At 44.8% G+C, this 19,549-nt stretch overlaps 1 protein-coding gene across 1 annotated transcript in view; it reads left to right on the top strand.

Moving 5' to 3' along the window:
* The window catches only part of LOC135024104 (interleukin-1 receptor type 1-like), a 94,408-nt gene that overhangs the window by 6,458 nt on the left and 68,401 nt on the right, over positions 1–19,549 (top strand). Inside the window, exons 2-4 of the mRNA XM_063953438.1 lie at positions 2,974–3,220; positions 5,968–6,136; positions 9,515–9,683. Coding sequence (XP_063809508.1) covers positions 2,974–3,220; positions 5,968–6,136; positions 9,515–9,683 — 585 coding nt within the window. The remainder of the gene's footprint in view (positions 1–2,973; positions 3,221–5,967; positions 6,137–9,514; positions 9,684–19,549) is intronic.

Here is a 19,549-nt window from a genome sequence, read left to right as displayed (position 1 = left end):
TTTTTCACTCAAAATGTGCATCTTATTCATATGAATAAAACAACTGGAAGTGACAAAACTACTTTGCTAGATTGCACTGATCAACCAAGAGATATCAGAATTGACAACAGCCCAATGGATGATATTCCTGTCAATCAGTCTTGCCTGTCAAAATCAATTACTTTAGCTGCTGTTTCCACAATCACACCTGTATGAGCCTAGTCATTTCTTTGGGTGGGTTTGAAAGTTTAATGGTGTATATGATAAATCCCAGGTTTCTATTGTAATCTTTAAATGCTCTAAAACAATGTTGGTGCTTTGATATTGAATTCTATTCTAAGCATGCTTTCTCAGCGGTTTGCAGCAGTTTTGATCTTAGTAGATCAGTGCGTTGCAAAACCACCACAAATCCACTGGTATTTAAAACCCATCACTTAGCCCATTGTGACAGCTGAGATAGCTCCAAAAGCATGTTGTTTGGGCTATCTGGTTAGTTGGAATCTGGTTAAAATACCTGACAGTCAGAAGACATCCTGGAGGTTAGTACCAGGGAAGAGGTTAGGTTGCATAGGGTGGGGAAGATTAGAGTTAGGCTGCAAGGGGGCGGTAAAAGTTAGGCTGCAGGAGTAAGAGGTTAGGGTTAGGATGCAGGAGGGGTGGGTTAGGATTAGCGGACGTATTAAAGATTCTGGCCGTATAGCCTTCTGACTGTTGGTATTTCGTACCGGTTAGTCCTCTCCCAGAAGGAGAGGACTAACCATGCACTTATAATAAAAGCAATTATTATACATTGCAAAATAAGTAAAAAAGTTATACTGATAATACAATTTTATTAATATTATAGAGGGAAAATTATCATTTAATTTTATTAAGAGAGCAATATTACTTATTAATTATATTGAAGGGGCAATATTAAGTAATTATTAATTGGGATAAAATGATGGACAGGATGAGGAGAGAATACTGGGAACTGTGATGCTTTAGTTCCACCCCTCCCCACAGACCCATGATTTTGCTGCAATAGTGGTGGTGCCTAATGTCACAAATAGCCTGCCCCTGTAGTGGCTAGTTGCATTTCCTCTTGAGGCTTCTCCTGGAAAGAAGAAATATAAAGTTGACAAGTACAAGCAGGCCGCTGAAAAATAGAGATGTGCGGCGGACACTTTTTGTGTTTTGTGTTTTGGTTTTGGATCTGGATCTCCGTTCGTGTTTTGGATCTGGATTGGTTTTGCCAAAACCACCCTTTCGGGTTTTGGTTTTGGATCTGGATTTTTTTTTAAAAAACATAAAAGCAGCTAAAATCACAGAATTTGGGTATATTTTTTATTCTACAGTATAACTAACCTCAACAACATTCATTTCCACTCATTTCCAGTCTATTCTAAACACTAAACACCTCACAATATTGTTTTTAGGCCAAAAGGTTGCACCGAGGTAGCTAGATGACTTAGCTAAGTGACACAAGTGGGTGGCACAAACACCTGGCCCATCTAGGAGTGGCACTGCAGTGGCAGAGAGGATGGCAGTTTTAAAAACTAGGCCCCAAAGAGCACATCATGCAAATAAAAAAATAAGAGGTGCAAGATGGAATTGTTCTTGGGCCCTCCCAACCACCCTTATGTTGTATAAACAGGACACGTACACTTTAACAAACCAATCATTTCAGTGACTGGGTCTGCCACACGACTGTGGCTGAAATTATTGGTATGTTTGGGCACCCACCAAAAAAGAATTAATCTCTTCTTGCACAAACTGGCTCTGCAGAGGCAAAATGCCATCCTCATCCTCCAATTCCTCACCCCTTTCAGTGTTTACATCCTCACAGAGTATTAATTCGTCCCCACTGGAATCCACCATCTCAGGTCCCTGTGTACTTTCTGTAGGCAATTGCTGCTAAAGGTCTTCCTGGATGAATTTAAAATTCATTTTGATGAACATCATCTTCTCCACATTTTGTGGAAGTAACCTCCTACGCTGATCGCTGACAAGGTTACCGGCTGCACTAAACACTCTGTCGGAGTACACACTGGAGGGGGGGGGGGGCAACTTAGGTAAAATAAAGCCAGTTTGTGCAAAGGCCTCCAAATTGCCTCTTTTTCCTGCCAGTGTACATACGGACTGTCTGACATGCCTACTTGGATGCTGTCACCGATATAATCCTCCACCATTCTTTCAATGGTGATGGGCATCACATGCAGTGACAGTAGACATGTCAGTAATAGTTGGCAGCCCCTTCAGTCCGGACCAGATGTCAGCACTTGCTCCTGACAGTGGTTCTCAAATGCTGTCCTCAGGACCCAGACAATTCCCATTTTCCAGGTCACCCAGCAGGTGCACAAGTGTATTACCAACTGCCACATTTTAAAGATCCACAGATGACCTGTAAAAAACATGACATGTTTGGGGTTCTGAGGATCAAGTTTGAGAACCACAGCTCTAAGGGCCTAATTCAGATCTGATCACAATAAAAGATACTCCGTGTAGCAGAGTCGCTAAGGAACTGGCATGCAAAGAGAGGCTTTTTGCTGCAATTTGAGCAGCAGTGTATGAGGACACATCTGCTATATACTGTTTATGAAAGGGCAAAGCTTTTGCAAGTGATTAGTCTCACTGATGCATCACTCTATACATCTAACGAGGCTCTGACCTCAGGGGCTACTGCAAAACATTAAAAACTGTGCAAAGCAGTTACAGTAATACTAAGATAATTGCGGTACCTTCACTCTGTGTTTTTTTTTTTTTTTTGTGGGAAAGTTATGATGTCCGGTTAGGCAAACTATTAATTTTTTTTGAACATTGTAAGTACATGTTTTCTTTTAACTGTCGTTATCATTTGAGAATAATTGAAAGTGGATATTTACAATAAAGTAGGTAATGTAGTTTTTTTTTCATAAGGCATTTAGAGGTCTGCCTCCTGATGAGGACAGCATTCATGTTATGTAGGTTCTGTGTATACGTATACACATAAATACCTTTTGCATGATTTGCTTGTAGAGCTGTGTGAAGATTATGGAGTGGAGCCTTATACAGAACTTGTTGCGGAAGGCCAGCCAATTTATGTTACCTGTCCACTTCTCGACTCAGAAGACAAAACAAGCAATTTCAGTGTAACCTGGTTAAAAAATGGCTCACAGACAGCAATCACCTCAGACATACAAATGAGAGTTCACCAGGATCAAAATTGCCTTAAGTTTATCCCTGCAAGGCTGGATGATACAGGCTACTACGCATGTGTGCTCAGGTAAGACTGCCATCCAGTGGTGGCTTTAGACGTGGGGCTGCAGCACTGTCCAAAATTCAAATAAGGGTTCCACACCAACTGGCAGTGCGTTCCATCAGTGATGTTTGGCAGCATTTGGAGAGGCAGTTGGTGTGGCTCCCCTATTTGAATTTTGGACTGTGCTGCAGCCTCACCTCTGGAGCTGCCATGAGTTTCCATCTTTATCAGTGATCAGTGTCATGTACAGTTAGTTCTCGGAATAGTTAAAATCAGTTGTGTTACATACAATGCTACTTACTTTAGTGTTAATAAAATCTTCAGAAACAGCCCAATATCTCTGTTAAGCAGATAAAAGCAATATAGCTATTATTTAAAAAAGAAAGTCAATGCGTTGAATATAGCCGAAGTTTGCATTGCTCGCACATGGTGTATGTTGGTGATGAAGTGGCGGGACATGAAAGTTGTATGTATACAAAGCGCAACTGAATACTCAAATATGACTGTATATGAGGTTCTTAGGCAGCTTCTCCCTATTATATTGCTGCTGGGCGTGAGGCCGGCTGCCGGGTTGCAGCCGGGAATATCCACTGGAAGGTCCGGCTGCCATGCCGGGGCCGTGCCGTCTTTGAAGGCAGAGAACTGTGTGTGTGAATGAGAGCTTTCACACACAACGTTTTTTTTTTCAAGCCGTGTCTGCTGCTGCGCATGCGCACAGCATTACACACGGCTAAAAGCCGTTGTGTGTAAAGGACTCTGCCGGATGGCAAAAATCCAGACAAAGTTTGTCCGGCCAACCGGGAAGTGTGTTACAGCCCATAGGTGTCATGTTTATAATGTTCTTTTCTGATTATATTTTTCATAAAAATAAAAAAATCTAATTATATAGTTCCTGGAATAAAACATAATGGCCTCTAATAGAGATTACCACATTGTGAAATGTTTTAAGACAAATCAAAAAAAGATTTATTACATTTTAATTAATACAGAAAAACATACAAAATAAGTAGCCTCAGCAGTTCACTATAACATGGAACTCATTTATTTCTTCATTGTTGTATAATAAAACACAATCTACCTGCAAGAATGTTGAGAATCTACCATATCTGAAATTTATCTTAGCTCATGCAAATGGTTTGCTCTACATCGAAAACATAATATGTCCAATGCAATGCTGATATTTAGTAAGTGGAGTGAATATTGGACACTTGGGTGGAAATTTACTAAGAATTGATTTTTGTTGAGATTACAAATCGCCCTTATTAAGGAATGATAAGGGGCGATTAAGGGCCTTAATCGCCCCTTATCATTCCTGATTGCTGGAACACAAATCGCACATTTATTAACAAACATTTTCACTTGCTTCTTTGTTTTCCGATGGTGCATGTTGTCACTTTTTGGCATGTGTGATTTATGTCGATTTTGCAGCTTTTACATGGAATGTCGCTTCAGAAGTCATATATGAAGCCTCTATAATTCGCAGTAGAATGTCTCACAAGATGCATGCCAGCACAAATCTCACGCCTCAATTTGCTCCACATGTCACCGTAATGCGACAAAATCCCCAATCAGCTGGTGCAGGACACATGAAATTGGTGCCTGGATGCAGGCTACAGCAAAACCTGCCTCAGCCATGGTTGAAAGTGAGTGCTGCAGGTAACTTGCTGGGCCTTTATCAGCATTCTGATTGAGGTGCATTTTTTGTGCAATCTTATACCCCTTTTCCACTAGAAGTCTCGGGTCTGACCCGGGATTTGGAACACGGTTCCAAGCCAGGGCAGACCCGAGACGGACCCCTTTTCCACTACAGCGCCGACCCGGGAATATCCCTTGTAGGCGCCGTTTACACTGCACCCGGGTACAGTGTCTTCTGCCTGGCGCTTGGAGATGACGTCATCTCCAAGCGACAGGAAAACCAGCATATCGGGACCCCCAGGGCATGGCCTCTGTCCCGTTAGGCCACGCCCCCAATTCCATGCTGCCCACCCTCACGCTGGTGGCAAGCCCAGCACTCTGGAAGCTGCTGGGCTGCCCCCAGCCTCCTGCACACGCTTTCCTGGACAACGCTGCTGTTTGCATAGCAGGAGAGACAGCAGCTCTGACAGCATGCGCTGTCCCCCCCAACCCTCCGCGAGACCCTGCGGTCAGTGAGGTATGGGATCTTCACATGCTGTAAATGGGCCCGTGTCGGCTGACACGAGAAACCCATTTACACCACACCTTACCCGGGTCATTGCCGTGTCCTACCCAGGTAGCTCACCGGGTAGGATTACCAGATCACTTGACCCGGGTTTTTTCAGTGGGAGACGTTTTCAGTAGCAAAAAACATGGGTAAAAACCCGTGTTTTTTGAGCTAGTGTAAAAAGGGTATTAATGGGGCTTTAGTTGGGACTTAGGCAAAAAATGGTTCACACATGTCAGCATGCTCAAAAAAAAACCCAGTGCATTTTATTTCATACATTAATGTGCAATTTTGTAGTGATTTTGGTGTGAACTGGAGTGATTTTGCAAAGATGATTCTTAGTAAATGTGCAAATTCCACTAATACCAATGTTATTTTAATGTTTGTACTGATGGTGATTTGACACGATTTGGAGTTCGAAGTCGCATTTGATATGTGACTTCAATGCAAATTAATCCTTAGTAAATTCGCGATGATCAAAATTGTGGCTTTTTCGCAAAAAAAAATATCCCCCCAAAAAGTCATCTTTTCGTAAATATCCTCCATATCTTTTGTTTACAGTACTTTTTTCTTCTCTTATTACAAACAGAAGTTCGACATACTGCAAACAGAGTCTCAAAAAAGTAGAAGTGTTTAAAAATGATGATGGACTGTGTTATAATAATGACCATGTGTACCGTGGCACTTTAATTTTTGGACGACCACGTAAAATTGTATGCCCAGACATAGACAACTTTGTCAAGATAAAATGGTTTAAGGTAATTTGTTTTTCTAAAATGAAATATTATTTACAGTGCACATTTTACTGCCATTATCATCTTTTACTGTATGCAAAAATAAGTGTGCCTTTACTACTTTCATTTATTTGTGAGGTATAGAAATGGTAGTATACTGTGCTGTTATATAAATATGCTGGAATGTTATTGTATCTAAAGCCAGGCCTGGGAGAAATTGTATCAGGAATACAAACCTTCATCCATTGCCCCAGGGATCACATCAGCAGTGGGGCATATCTAACAGAGAGCCGCATAGTACAATGTGAATCACATCGCAATGCTACAGAGCATCATGTTAATCACAATGGGGGTCATTCCGAGTTGTTCGCTCGTTATTTTTTTGTCGCAACGGAGCGATTAGTCGCTAATGCGCAATGTCCGCAGTGCGACTGCGCCAAGTAAATTTGCTATGCAGTTAGGAATTTTACTCACGGCATTACAAGGTTTTTTTTTCGTTCTGGTGATCGTAATGTGATTGACAGGAAGTGGGTGTTTCTGGGCGGAAACTGGCCGTTTTATGGGTGTGTGCGAAAAAACGCTACCGTTTCTGGGAAAAACGCGGGAGTGGCTGGAGAAACGGTGGAGTGTCTGGGCGAACGCTGGGTGTGTTTGTGACGTCAAACCAGGAACGACAAGCACTGAACTGATCGCACTGGCAGAGTAAGTCTCGAGCTACTCAGAAACTGCACAGAGAAGTCTTTTCGCAATATTGCGAATCTTTCGTTCGCAATTTTGATAAGCTAAGATTCACTCCCAGTAGGCGGCGGCTTAGCGTGTGCAAAGCTGCTAAAAGCAGCTTGCGAGCGAACAACTCGGAATGACCCCCCAATATTGGCCCTCATTTCGAGTTGTTCGCTCGCTAGCTGCTTTTAGCAGCATTGCAAATGCTAGGCCACCGCCCTCTGGGAGTGTATCTTAGCTTAGCAGAATAGCGAACGAAAGATTAGCAGAACTGCTACTAAGGAGAACGAAATGACAGGCATAGGAATGGAGAGAGTTAAACCTCCTGTGATGGGTGTGGACATAAGGGGTTATGAAAAGTACAGCCAATGGTAGATAGGGGAGGGATCAGCATATATAGGGTGGTATAGGTCATCTAGGGGTCTCTCTCTGCTAGTTTGCCTTCCCGCCCTCCCACCCCATTAGGTAGATGTTTTGGCGCGGAGTGTCTTGCCTTTGGGTTGTTAGTTGTGGTTTATCGTTGGCTATTTGTTGGCGGAAAAGAACGGCAGGTTATAGTTTGACTTGTTGGTCACAGTTTTTACAGTATTGGTGTGGTTTAGGTGCACTCACCTCCATTGACTTTTAAGGCCGCTAGATCACCCATCAGGGGGCAGCGTCATCACCCATCAGGGTGGGCAGTCAGTGTGGAGGTCTGAGTCGGGCACCTATTACCTATGTATGGTTTGTGGTAGATTAGGATTGTTTGGGTTTTTAATGTTCTGAGGTTATCTTCAGTGGGTTATAGCCGTTCTTTTTTCTGCCACCATATGTCGGTTGAATAGGCATGTTAACTTAATTTTTACTTTACAGGTTTTTTCTAATGGTTAGGGTACAATAAATAGCTAACAATTTTCTGCCAAATTCAAGTCTCCGTGTCATTATTTCATGGTATTAAGAGTATAGAATGTTTTACTTTTAGAATGGAGGTCCACACATTATCATTAGGAGGTTTAATATTTTCTTGCAGTTTCTGAGTAGCTCCAGACCTACTCCTAGATTGCGATCAGCTTGGTCCGTTTAGTTCCTGGTTTGACGTCACAAACACGCCCTGTGTTCAGCCAGCCACTCCCCCGTTTCTCAAGACACTCCCGTGTTTTTCCCTGACACGCCAGCGTTTTTTAGCACACTCCCGGAAAACGCTCAGTTACCACCCAGAAACGCCCCTTTCCTGTCAATCATTCACCGATCAGCAGTTCAAACACCAGCAAATCTACTAAGTTTTGTGTAAAATAACTTAGCGCATGCGCTCTGCGTACCATGCGCAGTTAGCAACAAATCGCAGCATAGCGAAAATCGGCAATGAGCGAACAACTCGGAATGACCACCATTGTGTTTTACAACATATGCATACCTCCCAACTTTGCTGTGAGCCAGGGAGGGACATTCTTGTGTACCAAAATTAGGGGATGTGGCCTATCTGAAAAGGGCATGGCCTCACGGCAAGTGCCACGTTCATAAGCCACGCCCCTGTTTTCATCATTATGGGGGCATAAACAGAGTGAGAGAGCTGCTGGCCATGCCCCCGTCCCTCTCTGCTGGGAATAGACGCTGTGCGCATGTGCACAACTTCTATTAATCGCCGCTTTGTTCAGAGCAGTGAGTGACAAGGGGAATCTCCCAACTGCCCCCACCCCCAGCTACCCGTGGGACACTGCGACCCGGGGTGGGACAGCGGGACAGACCGTGAAAAGTGGGACTGTCCTGCCAAAATTGAGACAGTTGGGAGGTATTAATATGTATGGAATCCCATGTTTTAAGACACAACTGCTAGATGAGATACTACATCAAAAGCCTTTTTGTTTTTGTTGGCTGACTGCTGATATATAGCGTTATTCAGACCTGATTGCTCCTCTGCGAATTTGCAGAGGTTTGCGATCAGATTGCCGCTGTCCAGATGAGTGAAAATCCGCCCCATACAAGTCTGCATACGCCCTGCAAAAAGCTTTTCCAGGCTGATCGGGCTGGAGTTGACATCACAGACCCTCCCTTAAAACGCTTAGGTAAGCCTGCGTTTTTCCTGACACTACCAGAAAACGGGCAGTTACCACCCCCAAACGTCCGCTTCCAGTCAATCAACTTGCTAAAGGCAAGCAATCAAAAAAGACACTGAATTATTTCACAGTTTGGCCTTGCGCCAGCGGCGTATCTATAATGGGTGCAGTATGTCCAGAGGGGGCCCACACCTCACACACTGCACTCATTTCTTCTATATACTTACCTTTCTGGTGTCCGGGTGTATGTGGGTCCCTTCTTCTCCCGAGTCCCGTAACCGGCAGCTGCAGTAGCGCTGTTAGAGCTCTGTCTGAGCACTAGAGACTCTGGCACAGTGCCAGAGTCTACAGCACAAGCACAAGTCTGCACCATTTTTTTGGAGACTTGTGCTTGTGCTGTGCACTGTGCCAGAGTCTCTAGTGCTCAGACAGAGTGATAACAGCGCTTCTGCCAGTTACGGGACGGGAGAGGAGGGAGCCCACACCCGGAGACTGCAATTGGTTCCCCTCCTCTCTAGATACGCCACTGCCTTGTGCGTGAATTAGACCCATAGTTTCTTGGCTTACTGCATTTTAGGGGGATTCTTCTTTGAGGTTTTTTTTCCCTCCAATTTTTGACACTATGTAATACATTATTTCTGTACAGGAATGCCAGCCTTTGGAACTAGACGGTAACAAATATTATGCTAGAAGGAAATGCTTGCATATCAAGTATGTGACATTGCTAGATAAAGGGAATTACACATGTGAAGCCACCGTCACATATAATGGTACAGACTATATTATCTCGCGGACCATTAAACTCTCCAATGAAGGTAATTATGAAAACATTGTATATAACATTTTTCTAAATAGATCAATTATCTGGCTAAAAATTTATTTTTCAAAATTAATGATTAATATACATGATACTACAAACACCAGACAGCAATCTATAAATCACCTAAGATGTGTCTCAGACACTTCAGCAAGCAACTGTACGGGTGCCGTGCATGGGTTTGGTATGTGTGACCGGCGGTCAGGAGAGCGCCGGTCATAATATCGACACCGGATGTGAGATGGGGGGGCCAGCGCAACAAAGCCACTCGCTGCGCTCGCCACAGGTTATTTAACTGCTCTATGGGTGTCGTGGATACCCAGGACTGGGAAAAGTCCCTGTTGGTCAGTATGCCGACTGGCAGAATTTGGGTGGGCAGGATGTAGTGGTCGGTATTGTGACCGGAGGTCTCCTAACCACTGGTCACATGACTACATCCCCTGTGCATCCATAATATCCTGGTGGGAGGAATACACAGCATATTACAAGCTTTTGGGTTATTGATATACATGTTTAATGTAATAACCATTTCTCTATCGTCCTTGTGGATGCTGGGGTTCCTGAAAGGACCATGGGGAATAGCGGCTCCGCAGGAGACAGGGCACAAAAAGTAAAGCTTTCCGATCAGGTGGTGTGCACTGGCTCCTCCCCCCATGACCCTCCTCCAGACTCCAGTTAGATTTTTGTGCCCGGCCGAGAAGGGTGCAATCTAGGTGGCTCTCCTAAAGAGCTGCTTAGAGAAAGTTTAGCTTAGGTTTTTTATTTTACAGTGAGTCCTGCTGGCAACAGGATCACTGCAACGAGGGACTTAGGGGAGAAGGAGTGAACTCACCTGCGTGCAGGATGGATTGGCTTCTTGGCTACTGGACATCAGCTCCAGAGGGACGATCACAGGTACAGCCTGGATGGTCACCGGAGCCGCGCCGCCGGCCCCCTTGCAGATGCTGAAGTAAGAAGAGGTCCAGAATCGGCGGCTGAAGACTCCTGCAGTCTTCTAAAGGTAGCGCACAGCACTGCAGCTGTGCGCCATTTTCCTCTCAGCACACTTCACACGGCAGTCACTGAGGGTGCAGGGCGCTGGGAGGGGGGCGCCCTGGGAGGCAAATGAAAACCTTTTTTGGCGAAAAATACCTCACATATAGCCCCCAGAGGCTATATGGAGATATTTAACCCCTGCCAAGATTCACTAAATAGCGGGAGACGAGCCCGCCGAAAAAGGGGCGGGGCCTATCTCCTCAGCACACAGCGCCATTTTCTCTCACAGAAAGCCTGGAGAGAAGGCTCCCAGGCTCTCCCCTGCACTGCACTACAGAAACAGGGTTAAAACAGAGAGGGGGGGGCACTGATTTTGGCGATATTGAGATATATATAAAGATGCTATAAGGGAAAACACTTATATAAGGTTGTCCCTATATAATTATAGCGTTTTGGTGTGTGCTGGCAAACTCTCCCTCTGTCTCCCCAAAGGGCTAGTGTGGGTCCTGTCCTCTGTCAGAGCATTCCCGGTGTGTGTGCTGTGTGTCGGTACGTGTGTGTCGACATGTATGAGGACGATGTTGGTGAGGAGGCGGAGAAATTGCCTGTAATGGTGATGTCACTCTCTAGGGAGTCGACACCGGAATGGATGGCTTATTTAGGGAATTACGTGAGAATGTCAACACGCTGCAAGGTCGGTTGACGACGTGAGACGGCCGACAAACTATTAGTACCGGTCCAGGCGTCTCAGAAACACCGTCAGGGGCGTTAAAAACGCCCATTTACCTCAGTCGGTCGACACAGACACAGACACGGACACTGAATCCAGTGTCGACGGTGAATAAACAAACGTATTTCTCATTAGGGCCACACGTTAAGGGCAATGAAGGAGGTGTTGCATATTTCTGATACTACAAGTACCACAAAAAAGGGTATTATGTGGGAGTGAAAAAACTACCTGTAGTTTTTCCTGAATCAGATAAAATAAAATGAAGTGTGTGATGATGCGTGGGGTTACCCCGATAGCAAATATTGGCGTTATACCCTTTCCCGCCAGAAATTAGGGCGCGTTGGGAAACACCCCTTAGGGTGATAAGGCGCTCACACGCTTATCAAGTGGCGTTACCGTCTCCAGATACGGCCGCCCTCAAGGAGCCAGCTGATAGGAAGCTGGAAAGATATCCTAAAAAGTATATACACACATACGGTGGTTATACTGCGACCAGCGATCGCCATCAGCCTGGAGATGCAGTGCTGGGTTGGCTTGGTCGGATTCCCTGACTGAAAATATTTTATTCATATAGAGCATTTAATAGGATGCATTCTATATATATGTACGTGAGATGCACAGAGGGATATTTGCTCTCTGGCATCAAGATAAGTACGTTGTCCATATCACCCAGAAGATGTCATGGACACGACAGTGGTCAGGTGATACAGATCCCATACGGCACATGGAAGTATTGCCGTATAAAGGGAAGGAGTTAGTTGGGGTCGGTCCATCGGACCTGGGGACCACGGCAACAGCTGGGAAATCCAACCTTTTTACCCCAAGTTACATCTCAGCTGAAAAAGACACCGTCTTTTCAGCCTCAATCCTTCCTTTCCCATGAGGGCATGCAGGCAAAAGGCCAGTCATATCTGCCCAGACATAGAGGTAAGGGAAGTAGACTGCAGCAGGCAGCCCCTTCCCAGGAAAAGAAGCCCTCCACCGCGTCTGCCAAGTCCTCAGCATGACGCTGGGGCCATGCAAGCGGACTCAAGGTGGGGGGGTAGTCTCAAGAGTCTCAGCGCGCAGTGGGATCACTCGCAGGTTGACCCCTAGATAGTACAAGTATTATCCCAGGGGTACAGATTGGAGAGTCGAGACATCTTCTCCTCGCAGGTTTCTGAAGTCTGCTTTACCAACGGCTCCCTCCGACAGGGAGGCAGCATTGGAAACAATTCACAAGCTGTATATCCAGCAGGTGATAATCAAAGTACCCCTCCTACAACAAGGAAAAGGGTATTATTTTTCCACACTATATTGTGGTACTGACGCCAGACGGCTTGGTGAGACATAGTCTAAACTGAAATCTTTGAACACTTACATAAAAGGTTCAAATCGAGATGGAGTCACTCAGAGCAGTGATAGCGAACCGGAAAAAAGGGGACTATATGGTGTCCCTGGACGTCAAGGATTACCTCCATGTCCAAATTTGCCCTTCTCAACAAGGGTACCTCTGGTTCGTGGTACAGAACTGTCAATATCAGTTTCAGACGATGCCGTTTGAATTATCCACGGCACCCCGGGCCTTTTACCAAGGTAATGGCCGAAAAGATGTTTCTTCAAAGAAAAAAGGCATCTAAATTATCCCTTACTTGGACGATATCCTGAAAAGGGCAAGTTCCAGAGAACAGTTGGAGGTCGGAAGAGCACTATCTAAAGTAGTTCTACGACAGCACGACTGGATTCTAAATATTCCAAGAATCGCAGCTGTTTTCCGACGATACGTCTGCTGTTCCTAGGAATGATTCTGGGCATAGTCCAGAAAAAGGTGTTCCTCCGGGAGGAAAAAGCCAAGGAGTTATTCGACCTAGTCAGAAACCTCCTAAAACCAGGCCAAGTATCAGTGCATCAATGCACAGGAGTCCTGGGAAAAATGGTGGCTTCTTACGAAGCGATTCCATTCGGCAGATCTCAGGGGATTTGCTGGACGAATGGTCCGGATCGCATTTTCAGATGCATCAGCGGATAATCCTGTCTCCAAGGACAAGGGTGTCTCTTCTGTGGGGGCTGCAGAGTGCTCATCTTTTAGAGGGCAGCACACTCAGCATTCAGGACTGTGTTCTGGGGACCACGGATACCAGCCTGAGAGGCTGGGGAGTAGTCACACAGGGAAAAAATTTCCAAGGAAGTGTGGTCAAGTCTGGAGACTTCTCTCCACATGAATATACTGGAGCTAAGGGCAATTTACAATGCTCTGAGCCTAGGAAGACTCCTGCTTCAAAGTCAACCGGTGCTGATCCAGTAGGACATCATCATGGCGGTCGCCCACGTTATCAGACGGGGCGACACAAGAAGCAGGAGGGCAATGACAGCAAGGATTCTTCGCTGGGCGGAAAATCATGTGATAACACTGTCAGCAGTGTTCATTCCGGGAGTGGGCAACTGGGAAGATTTTCTCAGCATAAATGAATTCCACCCGGAAAAGTGGAAACTTAATCTGGAAGTTTCCACATGATTGTAAACCGTTGGGAAAGACCAAAGGTGGTTATGATGGCGTCCCACCTGAAGCGCCAGGTCAAGAGACACTCAGGCAATAGCTGGGACGCTCTGGTAACACCGTCGGTGTACCAGTCGGTGTATGTGTTCCATCCTCTGCTTTTCATACCCAATGTATTGAAAATGATAGGAAGGAGAGGAGTAAGAACTATACTCGTGGCTCCGGTTTGGCCAAGAAGGACTTGGTTCCCGGAACTTCAAGAGATACTAAGAAGGGTCTTGATTCGGCAAGAACCGTGTCTGTACCGGGACTTACCGCAGCTGCGTTGACGCCAAGGCGGGTGAACGCCGGATCCTAAGGGAAAGAGGCATTCCGGAAGAGGTCATCCCTACCCTGGTCAGAGCCAGGAAGGAGGTGACCGCACAACATTATCACCACTTAGGTGAAAATATGTGCCAGGGTGTGAGTCCAGGAAGGCTCCACGGAAGAATTTCAACTAGGTTAATTTCTACATTTCCTGCAAACAGGAGTGTCTATGGGTCTCAAATTGGGTCCATTAAGGTTCAAATTTCGGCCTGTTGATTTTCTTCCAGAAAGAAATTGGCTTCAGTTCCTGAAGTCCAGAAGTTGTTAAGGGAGTACTGCATATACAGCCCCTTTGATGTCTCCAGTGGCACTGGGCGATCTCAACGTAGTTTTGGGATTCCTAAAAAATCACATTGGTTTAAACAACTCAAATCTGTGGATTTGATATATCTCACATGGAAAATGACCATGCTGTTGGTCCTGGCCTCGGCCAGGCGAGTGTCAGAATTGGCGGCTTTATCTCACAAAGCCATATCTGATTGTCCATTCGGACAGAGCAAAGCTGCGGACTCGTCCCCAGTTTCTCCTTAAGGTGGTGTCAGCGTTTCACCTGAACCAGCTTATTGTGGTACCTGCGGCTACTAGGGACTTGGAGGACTCCAAGTTGCTGGATGTTATCAGGGCCCTGAAAATATAGTTTCCAGGTTGGCTGGAGTCAGGAAATCTGACTTGCTGTTTATCCTGTATGCACCCAACAATGCTGGGTGCTTCTGCTTCTAAGCAGTCGATTGCTCGTGGGATTGGTAGCACAATTCAACTTGCACATTCTGTGGCAGGCCTGCCACAGTCTAAATCTGTTAAGGCCCATTCCACAAGGAAGGTGGGCTCATCTTGGGCGGCTGCCCGAGGGGTCTCGGCATTACAACTTTGCCGAGCAGCTACGTGGTCGGGGGAGAACACGTTTGTAAAATTCTACAAATTTGATACCCTGGCAAAAGAGGACCTGGAGTTCTCTCATTCGGTGCTGCAGAGTCATCCGCACTCTCCCGCCCGTTTGGGAGCTTTGGTATAATCCCCATGGTCCTTTCAGGAACCCCAGCATCCACAAGGACGATAGAGAAAATAAGAATTTACTTACCGATAATTCTATTTCTCGGAGTCCGTAGTGGATGCTGGGCGCCCATCCCAAGTGCGGATTATCTGCAATACTTGTACATAGTTATTGCTAACTAAATCGGGTTATTGTTGTTGTGAGCCATCTTTTCAGAGGCTCCGCTGTTATCATACTGTTAACTGGGTTCAGATCACAGGTTGTACAGTGTGATTGGTGTGGCTGGTATGAGTCTTACCCGGGATTCAAAATTCCTCCCTTATTGTGTACGCTCGTCCGGGCACAGTACCTAACTGGAGTCTGGAGGAGGGTCATGGGGGGAGGAGCCAGTGCACACCACCTGATCGGAAAGCTTTACTTTTTGTGCCCTGTCTCCTGCGGAGCCGCTATTCCCCATGGTCCTTTCAGGAACCCCAGCATCCACTACGGACTCCGAGAAATAGAATTATCGGTAAGTAAATTCTTATTTTCATGTCTGTCTGATTCCACTTGGAGGGAGGCCTATGCAGTATTTAAAGAAGGTTACTAATGCAATCCATTTAAAAACTACAGCCAACATATATTTACTTTGGCAGAATATATCACACATTCATAACATCTGCAAACTGCAAATATACAGTATGTGAGGACAAAAATATAAACCTTATATCTCGGTCTGGTGTGTTTCTGCAGAAGATGTTTTGACTTTCTCCACAACTCTTAGTAAGGGATCATTAAGTGGGAATCATATTGCAGGACCTCGTTGCAAAGGGTTTTGTTACTAACCATAAAAACTAAAATCACAATAGTGTGATACTGTGTGTGCAGGTTTCTCTTACATAAACAGGGTGATTGGCAGAATAGGGATCTGGTCTGTAGGTCGACCACTATTGGTCAACAGTAACTAGATCAACAGGGTCTTCTGGTCGACAGGTCAAAAGGTCGATATGATTTTTTCACAGTTTTTTTCTTTTTTTGAACTTTTTCATACTTAACAATCCACGTGGACTATGATTGGGAATAGTAACCTGTGCCAAGCGCAGCAGTAGCGGAGTGAGGCGCCTTACCCGAAGCATGGCGAGTCATGAAAGGTGGACACGGTGCACTAATTGGGGTTCCCGGTCACTGTACGGAGAAAACAACACAAAACCCCCATACAAAACTCATGTCGACCTTTTGACCTGTCGACCTACACCGTGTCGACCTAGAGACCCTGTCGACCTTGTCACTGTCAACCAATAGTGGTCGACCTAGTTACTGTCGACCTAGTTACTGTCAACCTTGAATACCACACCCGGCAGAATATATCCCAGTTTCATAAGATCTACAATCACCCTGTTTTTATAAGGAAAACTGAACATACACAGAGCCGCCCCTAGGCATAGGCAAACTAGGCAAATGCCTAGGGCATTTGGTATGCCTAGGGGCACCAGCAGCTTCTGCTGATTAAAATGATATGCCTATATTCTGTGTGTAGCATATCGTATGCAGATACAGCCACAGTTGCACACAGTATATAGGCATGCTGCACATCATTTTAATCAGCAGAAACTGCTTGTGCATCCAATCCACGTGGCAATGCCAATAAGATGCATTTTCATTAAAAAAATGCACCCAACATTAGCAGAGCTGCCAGCTGACTCACGCCAGGCATCTCCTGCTGCATGGCGCATTGAGGCAAGATGTATAAGGACACATCTGTATCCAAGGAGAGGCAGAGGTCACAGTGTTAGCGGCTGTGTGAGTGTTGTGTGCGGGTGGGTTGGTTGTGCAATAATGTTTGGCATATGTGTAAGGGACATTATGTGTATAAGGGCATTAATAAAGGTTGGCATAATGTGTAAGGCGCATTATGTTTATAAGGACATTAATAATGTGTGTCATGTGTTAGGGGCTTTACTGTGTGGTATTATGTGTATAAAGGCATTACTAATGTGTGGCATTATGTGTATAAGGTGCTCTACTGTGTGGTGTTACGTATAGAAAGGGCACTATTTTGTGGTGTAATGTGAATAAAGAGCAAGATGGTGTGGTGTAATATGAATAAGGGGCACTACTGTGAGGAGTAACGTATATAAGCTAAAGTGGTACTACTGTGTGATGTAACGTGAATAAGGGACACTATCGCATGATATCATGTGAATAAAGTTGCACTACTGTGTGGCATAATTTGAATTGGGGGTATGCCGCTTGCCAGCAAAAACACGTCCCTTTTTGGGCTGTGCGCCGAATGTGCGCACTGTTCCTTTTTAAAATATAGGGTATAGGAACACCACAGTAAGAACTGCTATGGGTGCGGGGTGATGGTACTGGGAAAAGGGTGCAGGGACAGAGGCAGAACTAGCGGTGGTGGTAGGGGCACCAACCAAAATCTTGCCTAGGGCATCATATTGGTTAGGGTCGGCTCTGTACATACAGTATCATATACTATTGTGTTATACTGTATTTTATGGTAGGGAACACCACCCTGTATCACAACAAGGTCTTGCAATATGAATCCCACTTGGTGATCCAAGAATTCACGAAGAAACATGTAACATCTTCAACCCACAGATGTGCTTGTTATAACTAAGCATACTTTTGGTATGCATGTATATTTAAAATCCTTTGCTATATTACATTGTCACCTAATTATACTATTTGGTGCTTGTTTCATCACCCCCCCCCCCCCCCCTTCCCTATATAAATACACACACACGCACGCACGCACGCACACACACACGCACACACACACACACACACACACACTTATATATGATTAAGTAAATAAAAATCACTTCTGTTATTTTTATGTAAACAACGTGGTCACATTCCACATGTACCTCAGACATAGGAGGGGTGAGTGGTATATTGTACCAGTCATTCGTCATTCGTTGGGTCGCGAGCCCGTAATATCCAAAACAAATGTGATCTACATGGGAACCTGAAGCTGCTTTTTTCTTTTTTATTATTTATCTTCCCTTAATTCCCCTGTACCCCCATTTCAGTAGATGTATCTCCCGCATTCTGCCCTCTTCCTAGTTAAGTGAGCAGGATGTGGAGATTGTCACAGGAATGGCAGCGATGGTAGGCATCATTTTAGCCCTGCCCCCTACCCATGGACCATGAATCATGACATTTTTCCATGTTGGGGGTGAAACCTAATGACAGGATAGTGCAGCCACGTCCCCTGAAGTATGCAGCACCATCTCCTCTCTAAGCTTCTCCAGGACAGGATGCAACGAGAGTTGGCAAGGATGGTGTATATGTGCATATGTTTATATGAACAATATGAATACATTAAACCTCAGATCCCATAAAGCATTACCATAACCTCAAAATAACGTCAATACACCCCCTTGATAACAATAATATATATAACCCCATAAAATGAATACCCCCCAACCCCTGTTAATATATGCAGCATAATGTCAACATTTTGAACATTTAGAAATGTTGAAATTTTATTCACAATAAATACACAATAAATATACAGCTGTATAAAATACATTCCTATAGGAAGTGATTTAAGTAAAAGGGTTTGCCCACTTTTATTATAAAGCTACAGTTTAACACCTCACCTAATTGTGTTTTTAGAAAATCTGACTGAAGAGATTACTTGGGGTATTTACAAATATTGCTCAAAGATGCAAAACTGCACCAAAATACAGAAATTAGCTGTTACCTGTCTAATGCAATATATAAAACACTCTAAATAATGTAAGTGTCAAATAGGGGATCTACTGTAACACAAGCAATATTGTACTGACTACACTGTAGGTTGGTGAAGCAGGGCCGAAACAAGGATTTTCGCCACCCGGGGAAAGGCAGTAATTTGGCGCCCCCTCCCCACAAAAACAAACAAACAAAGAAACCCTGTCAGACTAAAATAATCAGATTATCAAAGAAAATTAAAAAAGGGGATACAATTGGACAATATTCCCCTATGTGCCTCAAATGCCCTACAGTATGCATCACATGCCTTGCCAGTGTGTTTAACTACATGCTCCTCTGTGTCCCCCCATACATTGCACTATATCATAACACTTCATCACTGCACTACATTCCCCTATCCACTGCACTACATCACTATACTACATCCCCTACACGCTGAACTACATCACTACACTACATGCCCCTATGCCAGTGTTTCCCAACCTCGGTCCTCAAGGCACAGTAACAGTCCTGGTTTTAGTGATATCCAGGCTTCAACACAGGTGACTTAATTAGTTCCTCGGTTATTTTGATTTAACCATCTGTGCTGAAGCCTGGATATCACTAAAACCTGCACTGTTGGTGTGCCTTGAG

This window comes from Pseudophryne corroboree, chromosome 2 (genome assembly GCF_028390025.1).
Source record: "Pseudophryne corroboree isolate aPseCor3 chromosome 2, aPseCor3.hap2, whole genome shotgun sequence".
Taxonomy (NCBI): domain Eukaryota; kingdom Metazoa; phylum Chordata; class Amphibia; order Anura; family Myobatrachidae; genus Pseudophryne; species Pseudophryne corroboree.
Note: the sequence above shows the minus strand (reverse complement) of the source record. Positions and strands in the feature narration are given on the sequence as shown.